The following is a 16657-nucleotide window of genomic DNA, read 5'->3' as shown; positions in this document are numbered from 1 at the left end:
ATTCATTGAAAAGTTAGGTTGGAACAATTACAAATTATATTTATTTGGGCTTACTTCTAAAATGATCGTGGTTTTATTAAAAACAATGATGTCAAGTGTCCCTCGTTTTCCCAGAAAGTCTACTATTAAATTGTGTGGATACTTCCTCTATTCAAAACAGTAAAATTCCCAGCGGTCACAGGTGAGCGCAATAGGGCCTTTAGCCGTCTTGTTATATCAATATGCTTTGTGTTTTAAAGCTTCAAGACACACGTTTGGAAATTTCCTTCTTTGATCTGACAAAGGACTTCACACTTGTCCACATGAACCTAGTAAAGACCACTGACGTTCAGTAAGTTGCACCGCGGTAGAAGTGACTAAGTTCGTTTATTGACTTGAGTTATGAGCTGAATATACATACAACTGATGTAAATTTGTAATTTGAATTTATGCCAAGGGTTCTTTTTTTAAATAAAAGAGAAAATATGCTGACAGAAAACGTCAACAAATAAATGATAAAACGTTTTATAAAATTGTATCTACATGTACTTCGAAATATCTCAAAAGTAGCATAGATCGGATTATTTAAAATGTATATAGGGAGAGTACTTGAAATAAGAAAACAAATATGTGTTTATTCGAAATTCATTGCGTTTACATGTATCTTGATAATGCTATTTAAAAGATATTATTTTCCATTAGTTTATTTACTTATTTCAAAGTTTTATGTATGAGAATGTGTGATTGTATCGCCTATCCCCTAAGTCTGTGTTATTGCAACCTCGCTACCTTGCAACAAAAAAAAATGTTTGTTTTACAGACGTAAAGAAAAATGATATCGTTAAGCTGTTTCATTCATTTTATTTTGCCACTGCGAACTATCTGCGGTGATTTAATGGAATCACCAGTTGGTCGGTTTGTTGATCGATTGGTTTGTAATATGTGAACTTTGTATCGCAAATATATTATATGTATGCTATGTACAAGATGTAATGTTAGTTGTAAATTTATTTTCCCCTAAATTTAGGTAAATGTAGGAAAATTCTATCATAGTACATTATTTTTTATCGAAAATGTGCCTTTAACTTTTATGTTAATCAACATGATATTGTTGTTCATACTATGAAAAGCTGCAAGACGTTATTTTTGCTCACGATGTTCGTTGCAGAGGTTTTCCCTTGCACTTTAACACATTGTGAATACTTGCACTCTATTGCACATATGAGCAACCTGTCGCTGTACAATTTGCTGTGCTGTGCTAAAGAGACATTAACACGTTTATATTCTAACCAAAGGCAATAAGATATCGTATCCCAACCCAAGCTCAGGACTTACCGGCAAATTAAACACGAACTTGCATATGAAAGTTATGTATCTATGCAACTACCAAAGCATTTGAGGCCTTAATTTGCTCAAATAAGAACACTGGTACCTTGCCGCTGCGGATTGAAACCGTGCGGTTTAGAAACTTAAAGATCGAAGAAAGACTATGCCTTCTGGGTAAAGAACCCAATCAGGTCGAAACAGAATATCATTTCTTATTTGAATGTACATTCTACCTTTGTTTAAGATTATCATTTTATAACTGTGTATCAACTAGTAAACCAAACATAACTACCATCCCGTATCACGAGAGGCTAACATGTATGCTGACTGATAAGAGACTTATTTATAAATCTGCATTGTTCATCCAAGATTGCTATATGAAACGATCGGAAGCATTATATGTATCCGACATAAATTAAAATAAATCATTATGTAAATTATATAACCTTTGTAAATAATATACAATACTATGATTGTAAGTCAACTTGTTAATAATTAACAGAAGCTATTAAAATAAACTATCCATATTTATACTTGTAACAATTTAACTCTTTTTTTGTTATCGTGATCATTCCTGCACTATTTTTCTGTGATTTTATGACTTCACCGATAACATGTCAACTTAGTGACTCGTAAGCCATTTATATGGTTGGGTAGTACAATGTTTTGTACGTATATTTGTTTATAATAACATTGATCGTATTTTTGCTGTAAATACCAATGATTATTTCTGTACTATGCGTCACTTAAATAAAATATACAACTACTATGTACTTTGTATCGCGAACTTCTTTCTCCACATATAAACACAAAACCGTATTAATATGTTGTTTTTAATGTGTTTAGTGTAAAAAGATTTTTTGTGTATATCACTATTTTATTCTCAGAGTTCTTTGTCCGCGAAATAAGACAAAATTAGGATACTTACAATATTGAAAACGTGTACTTTGTGTCGCGAACAGTTGTCTGTGTATCAAAACGGAAGTTAATTAAAATCTTATTTTACATTATGCTATGCGCACTTGAACTGTGGCACATTTTGGATACTTACATAATTGTACAACCGTACTATGTGTTTCAAACATTTTCTGTGTATCAAAACGAAACTGAATTGTATTTAGCTATACAATTAACGAAATCAGCTGATTATTCACAATGCTTAAGATATACTTGTTTATATTTTAAAACGTTTTGGTATTGAACTTAGAATATGTTATTACATATTGTTCACAACAGAGGCTTTACTGCTTATTATGTTTTTTTAATGTATTGTATTGAATGATACTTTGTATATTTAGTCTACGCATGTTCATCGGGAGGAAAAAAAACTTTTTGCATGTGTTTTTCTGTAAACAATAAATGAAATAACAAACTTGTATTCTTTTTAAACAAAACACGTTATTTTTAAGTGAAATCTTAGGCTTAAAATACATTGTGTGCTATGTCTAATTTTATAGTTGATAAGTTCATTTTTATGTCTAGACATGCTTGAACATTTCTTAAAAAATATTATCTGTTAACAGATCTCTCCTTGCAAAAAAAAAACCCACACTGATCTGCATATCAATGTTTTAACTTGAACACTATTATATGGGTACGATTTATCACAATAGTTTTGTATTGCGTTTTTTTGTTCGAATACTGGATTTTCGTTCTGTTGTTCTGCTTATGGTTGAGAAGATGATGGTCATGTTTTTCAAAATAATTCACTTATTACTACCTTATTGTTCGGGAATGTGTTCCGTTAAACCGAACTTAAACTACCGTTTATAATAAGCCGTTTCAACGCGAATTTCTCTCCTGCTGATGAAACTGGAGTTTCACCATAAGCTTATTAAATAAATATTCGGTTCTTTTATATGATGCTATATTTCTAATGGAGTGAGTCACACTGATTTTGAGGTCGTGAATATGTTTCTGGAGTGAGTCACACTGATTTTGAGGTCGTGAATATGTTTCAAAGTCTAAAACATGAACAGTTCTTAAAATTGTAAATTTATAAGCAAACACCGCATGTTACCCTGAACACTGCGATTACTACTTAGATACGATCGTTTGTCTTATTAATCAATCACTTGCTTATTATAATAAGTACCTAATTTCAGTATTTATGAATCCATATTTCACTATGGCTTAATGACTTTGTTGAACTCAACTTGAATATTGGAATAAATGTAGTTCTAATATATGTGTATATGTTTCATATTGAATAACGGAAAAGTGTATTAAGATGAAATAAATGACCATTATTTTTTTAATTTATTAAACGTCAGAACAAAACAACAGAAAAAACTAAAAAGTAAATTATGCAAGACTACCATTTGATTTGTAAATTCCAAATTATCACTAAGTAATTTACGCTGCAAGTCAATAAATACAGCGCGTCATATATCGCATGCGTAAGTATATACAGCGCCTCGTATATCGCACAAGTATATAAAACAAAAGGAAACATAACGATGCAAACAAGATGTTATACATAAAATATTTTGCATTCTATAATATGTATGTCTATATATTGAACACAAACTTCAATACAAATTGCATATATGAACTATTTTGTTTAGTTTGAATTGAATATGATTGTATTCCCTGGGATTCTATAGCTTTTTGTTTAACTGAGGTACCGCCCATGTTAACATATATTACAATTCAATACAATAACATTTTCTTGTATTACTTTATATTATATATATATGAGCGGCAAGAGGTACATCCGTAATTGAATGAAAATGTATACAAATAAATGAATGAAACTATCAGATTATATAAATGTTGTTCATTTTGGCAACATCTATTTCTTTGTAAATATACTTGCAATAATCGTATTATAAATTAAAAAACACTTTAATAGGCAGAACAAAAATCGTTTTTCTTTTGCGTTTTAGCATACATAATAACAGTATTCGGTTAGTTAAGCATGATGCTTAGTGCAAGTGTGTATTTAACATATCTCACTACAGAACCAAAAAAGTAAAACAGTAATCTACCTTAGTAAAGAACATTAAATACATGTCATTTTACAATGATATGCCATTGTTACCTTTGTTAATATAAAAACGAACGAAGTAATAAAAAAATTACTATCACTGTACACAATTTTAATTGTCCCATTGTCTTTAAATTTGACCACTTCAAATATTCAAGCTTCCCACGGGTCATTCCTGTGTAAGTAGTAATGAAGTGGATTTTGCAGTTAATTAAATAGACTACGAACGAAAAGCTACTGCACCAGACTCAAAATGAAGACTACAGCTTTGCTAATGCAAATAAAACGTCAGGTGTGTTGGCTTTACGTTGAATTTTAGCAAACCTGAATTAAAAGAATTCTTTCTAGATAAATACGCTGTCGTTTATTTCTGATGTACAATACATTAAAACACGCTGACCCAGCGCGTGGAACAAAATTAGAGTGGCGACTTAAAGGAAAACCAAAATTGAATGTGAAACTTAAAGCGCCTGAAGATGAAAATAACGATACACAAATTTTACAAATAACATACAGAGAAAAACATATACAGCTCATTTTGATCTCATTTAAATTGTGGTACCGGTAAATAAGTATATACCCAAGTTGTGCTTGGTGACCTTTTCACATTACTTCGATTAACTATCGCATATTGATTTAAATCGTTGCAATACAAAAAGTATATTTTTTGGCAAAACCCCGCTTAATACTATTCGGTTATACACTGACATCAACAAATATCATGTTTTGTTTTTTACGCGTCGTACGCCATATAAGATGCAGTAATAATTTTACTCCAGAAATAGTATGAAGAGAGAAATTGTTTTTAGTATGTGCTGTTTTTTTTAATTAACGCAAACTATGCATTTCTTATACTATACAAGACAAAACATATCAATACCGAGAGCGTGTTTAACTCAGTGTTTGACTATTGGTACGAAATTCTGACCTGAACCATTATCCATTTATTGATGATGGATATTATTGAAATAATATTGCTTAAAGTTTTGCTCGGAACACATATTCCATTTATTATGAACTCACATTCAAGATGTGTTAACTAAATGGGCAATGTTAGTTGCTCTGTTTCTTTGCTTGTTGGTTGTTCGTCAAGAGTTAAATGTCCAATGAATGTCTTTATCTAGGTCACACTGTTAAATGAAACGTTGTTGTTATTTAATGTATGTAATATAATCTATTATCATTCATTGTTTGAAACAACATATATTTTTTCAAGATACCTCACGTACGCAATATATGGTCATCTTCGCCCTTCGTTACATAATTTATACTTTTATTTCATTAATGAAGTATGTGTTGTCTATTAGATCACAGAATTCTGGGGAAAGTGCGTTTAACTTTCTGAGGCGTGATACAGTGGTAACCAAGACAAAAAGGAAGGACCTACATGACGGGAGACTCGTTGAGCTCACAAACGACCAGATTGAAGAATTGAAACGTCCGGATGTCAGTGACTACCAGGAATTACTCAGGGGAGGATTCGGTAAAGTGTACATATGTAAGTATGGAATAAATCAGCATCACAACCTTAAATATTTATTACTAGAGCTTTGTCAGAAACATGTATACATTTTCCGCACCACTTTAGAGCATGGATGTGTTCGTATACAAATTACTCTTAAATATATGGATCACTGGGGATCACTAGGTGATGATATATTTTAAGTTAAAATAAAATCGCTTAAGAAATGTGAAAGTGGTTCACTTCACAATATTGTATATGGACCATCGAACTGACCGACCGACATCGTGACTAAAATATTTCCTCTTCTTCTTCGATTGTATATTAAAAAATGCTAATTTGAAAAGACGGCATTACAATGTGTTGCTTGAAATGTTAAAATAAAACAGGACCAAGATGGTAAGTTACTTGACTTGGAACTCAGATATCGATCCCGACTTTGGACTCATCCTGGACACTATTTTAACATCGGTCGAGACAGAATGAATTCACATGTCATCATTGATGCAAATCATTATTTGTGTTAATGTTAAAGAAACATTAACTTGAGTTTTGTCACAAACATCACTCCTGCCTTGCAAAACAATGTCACAGACATGGCGGGCAAAGCTATTTATGAAATACATGTAATCAGATAATATTTCATTAATAATTGTATCACTTTGCGTGAAAAATGTCTCCTCGCTTATTTACACATCGAGCAGTTGATACATATGACATTTCAAATAAAAAAACTTCGGAAATATAGCTGTGGTTTGATAATCAATATCGTAAAAACCTCAAAACTACATAATCCATTTAATAAAGACAGCATTTAACACACAAATCTTAATCAAGAATCTTTGCAGAGAAATGCATGGACATATTATGACGATGCATACAATTTTAACAAGTGGGTATACGTTCGTTGAACGTTATAAAAACAAGTATTGATACTGCTGCGACAAATGAACAGTCGATTTTATTGCTTAGAATATAACGAGTATATTTCACAATGTTACTGATAGCTAAAATAAATCACGCATTATAAATGCCCCAAATAATAGTTTTTTTAAAGCGGTATGTTGGGGATATTAATTCATTCATTTAGTTAATCTGTGTTGTTCTATTGAAGCAAGTATTAAACACTACAATAAATACGATATGGCAAAGCAGTACTTTATGTTTAAAGCCTTTTGTAATGCAATCGTTTGATATTTTGCAGCAAAAGAGAAGGTTCCAGGATTTGAATTAAGAGTTGTCCTTAAAGAAATTAATTTGAAGAAGCAAACAGGAAATTCTACGCAAAATTTAGGAATAATAACAAACGTAAGGTTTATTTGCACAGTTTGGTGGTATTGCATTCTACTTGCATATATGTATTATTTGTATTTACAAATTATTTTATAATAAATAAAACAGTGCAGATAAGTAACTACTTATTTGTGAGAAATTATCCTGTTTGAATCAAATTGTATTTCAATTTTAGTTAGTATGTCTAGTTTAACTGTGGCATGCGTGATCTAATTTGCTTGTTATAGCAAATATGCTTCCATTACTAAAACTTGAAATTATAACTTGTTTTTGTTAACTAGGTTTTCCGAAGGAAAAACTGTTTATGAGATTGACAAATGTCGGCGGGCGGGTTCGGGCGGGCGGGCCGGTGGGCGGGCGGGTTTCTGGCGGGCAGGCGGAACAAGCTTGTTCGGGCCATAACTTTGTCGTTCATAGTGAGATTTTAAAATCATTCGGCACATTTGTTCACCATCATTGGTCGGTGTGTCGCGCGAAAGAACTACGTCGATATCACCAAGGTCAAGGTCACACTTTGAGTTCAAATGTCAAAATGTCCATAAATGAGCTTGTCCGGGCCATAACTATGTCGTTCATTGTGAGATTTTAAAATCATTTGGCACGTTTGTTCACCATCATTTGACAGTGTGTCGCGCGAAAGAATTACGTCGATATCTCAAAGGTCATGGTCACCTCGACAAAAAAAGATTTATTTTTTAAACAATTGGGAGTATCTACATGTATTGACATGTTACGATGTATATTTGGAGTTGTTTCTCTTATCAGATTTTTTAAAAATTGAAATCAAGGTTGCCACAAGTAAAAATATATTGAATTTGAAAGAAGGGGGGTAACAATGCACATTTTGAATTGTCACCTTTTATCAGACTTTTTTTTTTTGAAAACCTGGCTTTGTGACAATTTTAACATTTGTTCTCCATTATTTAAGGAAAAAATTGCGGCGCGATTAATGCATTTTGGTATAGTTCCACTGCTGGGATATTACGATGACCATAGCAATGAGTAAGTTTCATCTTGCTTTGTCTCTCGTGTTAATATGTCAAAGCTATTGGTGATCAATAGATTTCTGTTTAGTTTATTGAACTATTATTTTAGCTTGTGAATAGTGTCATGGCGAATTGTGTTTATAATTATTTTAAAACAAATTGAAATATTCTAATATAAGTTGTACACATACCTTTCTTTGTGAATTCCTTTGAAATTGTATACTAGCTGAGTCGAAGTGAATGTAATTATTTTTAAAATGACAGAAACAATTTTCGTCCAAGAAAACAGCAGAAAGAAAATTAAAACTCATGTAGATAGCTTAATGTCACTCCGCCATATGGATCGCGTATGAGCTATCTTAGTTGAATTCAAGGTCATGATGTCTTTTATTTTGATGGAAGTAAACTATGCTTAAACACATCAATCAAATGTGACAATTATATATCTTACCAAAAAAACCTCCTGATTTGGAATTGTTTGGTTAGCAGTCAAGGAAACGTACTGATCATCAAATAGGATCTCGTATCATTGCCACCATCTCTTCAAAAAAAAACAAAGATGTGGGTTACAACGAATCAGATATCTTTGAGGAAACTATGTAGTCTGAGCGACTGGGTTATTGTATATAGGAATAGTCGGCGCAGTCGGAAGTAAATTAATCGTAAATAAAAAAAAGTGAAGCGTATTAATAACAATGAGACCTGATACAGCTGTTATGATTCAAGTTAGTTTGTAGAATCCTCAAACGATACTTTGTTCGGGTTTGCATATTTAGAAAATGACGCCAAATCAATGCGAAAGCATACAGCATTAAACTAAAACCTCGCAGTCGAACTTAAGGATGATAAGTTTTCAGTGTGATCTCGAGATGAATTGAACCAAGCATGTTAATACCTTCATACAGAGCCTAACTTTCGCTTTTACCTTTTCATAAAAAACGTTAACGCTCAATAACCAGCCAACACTTTGAGATATTTTACGGCACTTCATTCATACATATCTTGAGCATGGTGTTGGTGGGGCAAGGCCTGATAAAATAATTCAGCTGAATGATTCGGTTTGTTAAAAAAGAAGAATAAATTAATGTACTCATTTCTGTGAATGTTGTTTAAATTCGATCTTAAAACGTTACCACTCATGAGTGGATAAATTTAACACTTCCCGGGTTCTGTGGTTTCGGATTCTTGCAAAATGAGAATTCTGTTTTTACCACAAAGTGGAGGTTGACTATATAGATGGTTAGTAAAACGACGTACTTACGTATGAAAAAACATCATTGAATACTTTACTAAGTTTTGTAAAACCTCATGTGGCATAACAATTTTAATCGGTTTAATCGGATAAGTTTTATCGATTCTGCTATGACCTAACATAATACATTTTTTGAACATAATCTTTAATTATTCATTTATAATCTTAACCACATTCTTTTCCAGAACATACTACTTTATATCACCATATTTTGAAAACGGGGACTTATATCAAGCCATACACAAAGACAAAGAAAATTTAGAAGACACTGAGAAAATCATTCTGAGCTCGGACATCAGATTAAAAATTATGTACCAAGTCTCTAGTGCAATAGATTTCATGCATACTGGCAACATATTCAGGTGAGTTCAGTCAGCTCAACTTAACAGAAGTTGCTACATGGCCGTTTGCGGTCAGTTTTCAGCCGTCGGTGTGAGAAATGCAAATAACTTGCCCTCTTTGTCATTGAATTAGCGACATCTTTACCACTTGGACAACATGATGCCTATGATACGCAAACTAAAACAAATATTGATATCCCCGACGCAAAGAGAAGTCCGTTCATACATGCTTCCAGTATATTGGCAAATGTTTATGCCATTACGACAATGTATATTCGGACTGAGTTAGCCACGTGAGCTCAAGGTCAAAATCACGAAAGTCAAAAATCAATTTTATTTCCCACTTAAGTCCCTATGTTGATGATAGACGTAGTGAACCTTTGCTCAAGGGTTAATGTGATTGAGATAATACATCTAGTTAAAGTCATTTGTGAAATATACAGGCTGATATTCAAGGCCACATTTGAAGGTAAAATATTCCAGTCTTTAATTCGTATTTGCTACATATCCCATATGCCTTTAAAATGATGTTTGTTAGCACAGTTCAACCATTACACAAAGTGAAGGAATACGTGATTTGTGTTAGCTCAAGGTCAATGTCAAATATTCAAGTATCTATTTTGTATCCGATCTTTCCCTTGCATGCCAATAGAAGGCGGTTTATAAAATATTGTTCAATTTTAGATATTGGAGATGAGCAAACGTAATATGCTTTTCAAATAAGCTAAAGATCCATTTCCTACTTAAGGGTAATATTAATGAACCTTTTTCGGTTATGATTAGCTCAAGATTTTTCTATACACTTTCAAGATTTGTAATGTAACGTGTCGTCTCAATTCGATTTACACATTGAGACCGTATGCAAAAGACAAAAAGCAGTATTGCCAAATAATTTTTGATATCACAATGAGAGATTGGTCTTGTATAGCCGTATACCATTTATCTGAATTGCTATTTTTTAGATTTTTATTAAGTCTCTTTTCAAAGGGACTGAGACAATCCCACCACCTATAATTCAAGGTCATAACTTAAAAGTATAACGGCGTGGTATTACTGTCTTTTGTCATTCACATCTGATTCACTGAAGTCTTTTTACCAACTCATTTTTCCTGGCTTAACTGGTTTGCCTATACTAACAGCGCATACGTATGCCATAAACTGCCTCACTTGAATCATTGGCAAACGAACACTGGTTTAAAAAGGTTTTCATGCCCAATGCGCACACAAGTAATGTGACCAGACCGGTATCCAGCGCTCTACCAGCTAAACTTCCTGCGCTTAAGACTACATCATGTCTTGAAGTTGAACGACGATGTCCGCTTCTTATTGTACCCTACCGGTTTCACCGGAGGGGTCTTATGGTTTGCGCTCTGGGCGTATGTCTGTCTGTCACACTTTTTTGGATCCTGCGATAGTTCTTCATAGTTTTTCATGAAACTTAAAACATGGATAGATGGCAATATGGACATTATGCACGTCATTTCATTTTGTTTTTATGTCAAATATTCTGGCTGCTGTGGCAACACATTAAAAAAAACAATTCTGACTATGGTGGAGCCGGGAGGGGACATATACTGCTTGGCAATAGTATTCTTTAGTTATGAAATATAACGTATGTCGCTTTATAGACACAGGTGTTAAACATTAACTCTGATTTAAGAATCTTGGTAGCTTTGGATGAACGAATAAAAGTTATTTTTAGATATTCCTACAACTTACTTTATTAAATTATTGTTTATATATACAGGGGAACAATATTGCATATGGACATTAAATCCGAAAATATTGTTTTGGATGCAAATTTCAATGCGCGGTTGATCGATTTCGGCTTAGCTAGAGAACTGAGTGAAGGCGAAGAATGTCTAAAGACTGATGTGGCTGTTGGAACACCCGGATATTTTCCTGGGGAACAGAAAACGCTTACGAAACAACACGATTATCAGAACTTCGGAGTGGGCAAGTATTTTGTATTCAAGCCTTCTTAATTAATAAATAAAGTAAGATTTCGTATTATTTATGTTCGAATAAATTATGACCTTTAAAAATATGCATGGACAATGTTTGCTTTTCTTTTTAACACATTTAAACACTGACAATGCTAGTCCTTTAATTGGGAATAGAGCTGGTCCTAGGGTGGTGTTAAACAGGTGGTTTTCAGGAAATAATATTAGTACTTATTGTCGAACTTTGATGTTTGTTTAGATATCGTGCATTGCAACCTAGCTTGATAATGTATTAGAAGCAACGACCAGTCCTTCGAAGGCTAATGTTACTGTGACTTAAATGATAAAAGCAGCCTATACTTTCTAATTTGCAACATCGCAATTGTAGTTTTTGCGTCGGTGTCTTATATGAAAGCACGCTTTGAGAATGCATTTAGGGCATGTCGGGTTAAGGTCAAGGAACCTGTAACGTTAGTGTCATAACAGTAGTGTCGGAACAACTTTATTTTGCATCTATTCATTTTAATATAACATGAGTCTACTTAGTATACTACAACTGAGTAGCTTACATACTCTTCTATATAATGGTTATATTCAGGGCCAATAAGATCAAATTTGAGGTCTCTGTTACTAAAATAAAGAAAGTTTTTTAAGTTTGATTAGCCGTACAGTTTTAATTGTGTGCTATGAACTAATATACATGCTTAGCTTATATACTTATTTAATTAAAGGAAATTAATTAGTGAAGTATTTACAAATATTGATTTGTGGCATTTCCATGTTTCTTGTGTAGAATAAAATTTACAGCTTCATGATACCATATATTAACACACTTGTTGTAATCCCTTGCCACAAGCTCTTCATTTACGCCACGCGACCAACTAGCGTTTCAAAGAAAAGACATGCTTTAAATGGAGCCCAATACATGTTCTTATTAGCTCATCTAATTTTGAAAATAAAAGAGCTATTGTCAATATCTGAGCGTCGGCGTCTGCGTCGGCGTCCGGTTAAGTTTTGTGTTAAGGACCTCTTTTCTCATAAAGTATCATAGCTATTGCATTCAAACTCGGTACACTTACTAACTATCATAAGGGGACTGGGCAGGCATAGTTCGATAACTGTTATTGACATTTTGACAGAATTATGTCCCCTTTTTATACTTACAAAATTGAAAATATGGTTAAGTTGTGTGTTTAGGTCTACTTTATTCCTTAAGTATCAAACCTATTGATTTCATACTTGCAACATTTACTAACTATCATAAGGGAATTGGGCAGGCAAAGTTATGTAACTCTGGTTGGTATTTTGACAGAATTATGTGCCATTTTTATACTTAGAAAATTGAAAATTTGGTTAAGTTTTGTGTTATGGTCCACTCTACTCCTAAAGTATTTACCTATTGCTTTCAGACTTGGATCTCTCGCTAAATATCATAAGGGGATTGTACAGGACAAATTGCATAACTCTGGTTGGCATTGTGACGGAAATATGGTCCGTTTTTTACTTAGTAACTTTGAATATTTGGTAAAATTTTGTGTTTTGATCCTCTTTACTTTTTAAGTATCGAGGCTTTATCTTTCAAACTTCATATACTTTCATTCTATCATGAGGGTACTGTACATGTACCTGACAAGTTGAATTTGACCTTGACCTTTAAATGGCCTTGACTCAAGGTAAATTATTAAAATTGGCTAAAATTGTCATAACTTCTTTATTTATGATCAGATTTGATTCTTACTTTGACAAAACAACACTTACCTGACATACATCAATAGACTCCACTCAAACCATCCCCCACGCCCCAACCCAGAATTCCCCTCCCCCCAAAAACAACTTTAACAAAAATCTCCATTTTTTGTTCTTATTGTTGAAAGATCATCTAATAAATGACCACACTCTCACATTATACCCCCCTATCAACCCCCTGACCTCCGACCCCCACATATTTTTAAAAACATGGTTGAATAACCAAAAATATATATTTTTATTATTATATTTTTTAAAAGACCGTCCAAAAATCCCAACCAAGAATCCCCCCTAAAATTTCTTTTTCATTTTTTTATTATTTTCGGAAGATAATGTAATAAATGACCACACTCCCACACTATACACCCCTCTCCACCCCCACCCCTCCTTCCTTTTTGATTGAGTATTGAGATAGGTCCCTTCACCTTTAAACAGAAAAATAAATGAGTGGTTTGCACCCGCTAGGCGGTGCTCTTGTTTATTTTCTAGTACGTACACGGGTACGTTGTTGTTATGGTTAATTTATCTCATTGAACGGTAGCCAACGTTGATCGTGTATCAAAACAAGTTTCGCTTAGTCCTCAATTGCAATAATATCAAGATCTGTAATTTATACCTTTTATAACTGGGTTCTAAATCTGGTAAAACAAGAAGTCATGTATGCGTAACATTTATTTAGTTATTTTTTCGTAATATTTCTGGATTTATTAATGCACCGAACTCATTTTTAACATAAACAATTAAACATAGCACATAAATGACGAATAACACTCTAGATGCAAAACTCTTAGGAAAATATATAATATACTCTTATGATAAAATATTAGTGTGTTGATTATGAATAACAATGCAATGTTCGCGATAACTCTGTATCTACCCGCTTTTTAATCTTCAGTTATAATTGAGTTGATTACTGGTCAAACTCTGTTTGCCAACGACGAAGGTTTAGAACTGCGGCATTGGCATAAAACACTCATAGTCAAACGTTATCAGGTATCATTTCAGTTCATACAGTTTTTATACGTGTGTAAAATAACAATAATAAATCAGCTGATGTCAAGATGTCTCCATAATTGTTATAACTTGAATGGCTTCAGAAACACATAATTTACACCTTCTTGTGTCAATGATTTACTATAGTATGACTAAAATACGAATACAGACAGTAATTATATAATTTTAATATACCACACAAAGCAATAATGAATGCAAAATATCGTTCATTTAAATAAAACACTGTATCAAGTGAATGCCATAACATTCTTTATGTTCGTTATCAGAAAGCAGTATGGAAATCACAAAGTATTGTTGAAAACGTTGCTGCAATAGCAGTCCTGTGTACTGACACTGCAACAAAAAGCTCTATCACGTCGGAGAAAATAATGAACAAGTTGAAGGTATGTTTTCTTATGTCGGCTCAAATAAATACAGCTTTTAAAATACATATGTTGCGACTTGGCCAAACTGAGTCCAGAAGCATACCCTGCGCGCAATTAAAGTATTATAAAATAAACGAATTAAATGTTAAAGGGACAGTCAACCTTTTTTGACGAAAAAAGAAAAGTTCTAAAATACCGTATATTTTTACAATTTTTACAGTATTTAAAAGGGACCGTCAACCGCGATTGACGAAAACAGAAAATATATAACAGTCGTGGTATTTTAATCAATATAAACTAATAATTGTACAAAAAATACGGTATTTTACAACTTTTCTGTTTTTGTCAATCGCGGTTGACGGTCCCATTAAAATACTGTAATGGCCTTCAGCTTACATATGAAAATCACCTTAACAAATAACACAAATTGATCCCATCGGCGAAATATTGAATCTTGTTGTAGCCCAGTGAGCTATTTTGTATAACGGTCTCTGTTTACAGCATGTTGAAAACACTCAGAGATGTCTCCCATGTTATCATAAAGTTATTACACGATTTGAGCATTTAAACACTCACAAAGAAACACTTAACAAATCAATTTTAAAAGAAAGATAAACTTCACATATTATTTAAGAAATTAAAAAAAGGAATAAAAACAAATTAAAAACAAATCTCGTTCAATAATACCCTCATATTAGGGCTAGATGTCATCAATAAAAGAACGCTGGACTTCACTGCGGTGCCCAATGTTAATGCGTCCGTAGAATTACCAAATTGAAACGTCAGAAGAGTTTTGCAAATATTTATATGGCACCGTAATAACACATACACAAATAAACTCAATGATTTGTTCTTTGCTGTTTATTCAGTTCTTAACATAATATTTCCAGGTCCATATAATTCTTTAAATTAGGTGTTAATGCATTATTTCTAAGTCCATGTAATTATCCAAGTTACTAATAACGTTTCCAAGACATGGAAAATCCGCCCAAATCCATCCGGATAGGACACCACCACTCTGAGATCCTCAAGATTATCATCTAGCGTCTCTCCTATGGGTTAACTCCTTCTTGTTTCAGTAGCTCAGATATGTCTGCTTATATACATGTATCGTTACATAACCATATCAACTGATTGGTCAAACTGATTCGTTCAAGTGCATATACTGGCGTATTAAGTATCTGGTAATTGCACCGACACGAAAACAAACATCAATTAACCATGTAATGTTGTCATGATGGATAATTAAAACGGACTGAACACAATATTTAATGCAGTGCTTTATAAATTGCCATATTATTTAAAGACCGTTGGTCAATTACCTTACCTGCCAAAACTATCAACACAAAATGAGCATAGAATATATCAGGGACCTACACAATCTTGGGTACCTAATTATAATTACAGTCTTGTATTGAATACTGCATAATAAGTGTACACTTTATTGCTAGAAAATCTGCCGAACAAGCTCTGTTACTGTATGGCACGACGTAGGGGATGATGATTGTTGCGAGATATGCTTGGTGAATGAACCAATAACAGGTACTCATAATTGCACTCGTGAAACCAACCATGATTTTATAAGAAAGTTTATAATGAAAATGTGATTTAATTTACTGTGCAAACATTTACACCATTTACGACTTAAATTGTGTTGTTTTTCATATAACCAGTACTTCGTTTATCGTCATGAAACATTTGTTTCAAACAATAACGTATCCGACACTACAACGAAACATTGTTACTGTACACTAGTTCGTAACGATTTAAAATTACAAATGTATATGGACCCCCATTCAAGCCACGTAGTAAATCTTTGTACTATTATTTTATAAAATATAATTTAATAAAACACATACAAACAAAATGGCTTTTATAAATTGTTCTAACGACATAGACTCATTAAAACAGCTCGAAATCATACATATGTTTTAGCATGCATATTATTGTGTGTTTTTCAG

The 16657-nt window shown here is 32.9% G+C and overlaps 1 protein-coding gene and 2 long non-coding RNA genes across 3 annotated transcripts in view; all 3 read left to right on the top strand.

The window, feature by feature from the left end:
• Positions 1 to 6242, top strand: part of LOC127834036 (uncharacterized) — a 32833-nt gene extending 26591 nt beyond the window's left edge. The window contains exons 11-13 of the mRNA XM_052359634.1: positions 240 to 331; positions 5602 to 5792; positions 6181 to 6242. Coding sequence (XP_052215594.1) covers positions 240 to 331; positions 5602 to 5792; positions 6181 to 6242 — 345 coding nt within the window. The remainder of the gene's footprint in view (positions 1 to 239; positions 332 to 5601; positions 5793 to 6180) is intronic.
• A 738-nt stretch (positions 6243 to 6980) lies between these two features.
• LOC127867081 (uncharacterized) lies at positions 6981 to 11579 on the top strand. The gene is made up of 4 exons (XR_008043253.1): positions 6981 to 7064; positions 7978 to 8051; positions 9473 to 9649; positions 11376 to 11579. It is a non-coding gene; the product is annotated as an uncharacterized LOC127867081 (long non-coding RNA).
• A 2590-nt stretch (positions 11580 to 14169) lies between these two features.
• Positions 14170 to 16238, top strand: LOC127868166 (uncharacterized). Its single transcript, XR_008043901.1, has 3 exons — positions 14170 to 14310; positions 14598 to 14714; positions 16148 to 16238. It is a non-coding gene; the product is annotated as an uncharacterized LOC127868166 (long non-coding RNA).
• The last annotated feature ends 419 nt before the right edge of the window (positions 16239 to 16657 follow it).

Source organism: Dreissena polymorpha, chromosome 1 (genome assembly GCF_020536995.1).
Source record: "Dreissena polymorpha isolate Duluth1 chromosome 1, UMN_Dpol_1.0, whole genome shotgun sequence".
NCBI classification, from domain to species: domain Eukaryota; kingdom Metazoa; phylum Mollusca; class Bivalvia; order Myida; family Dreissenidae; genus Dreissena; species Dreissena polymorpha.
This window is presented reverse-complemented; position numbering and strand designations above follow the sequence as displayed.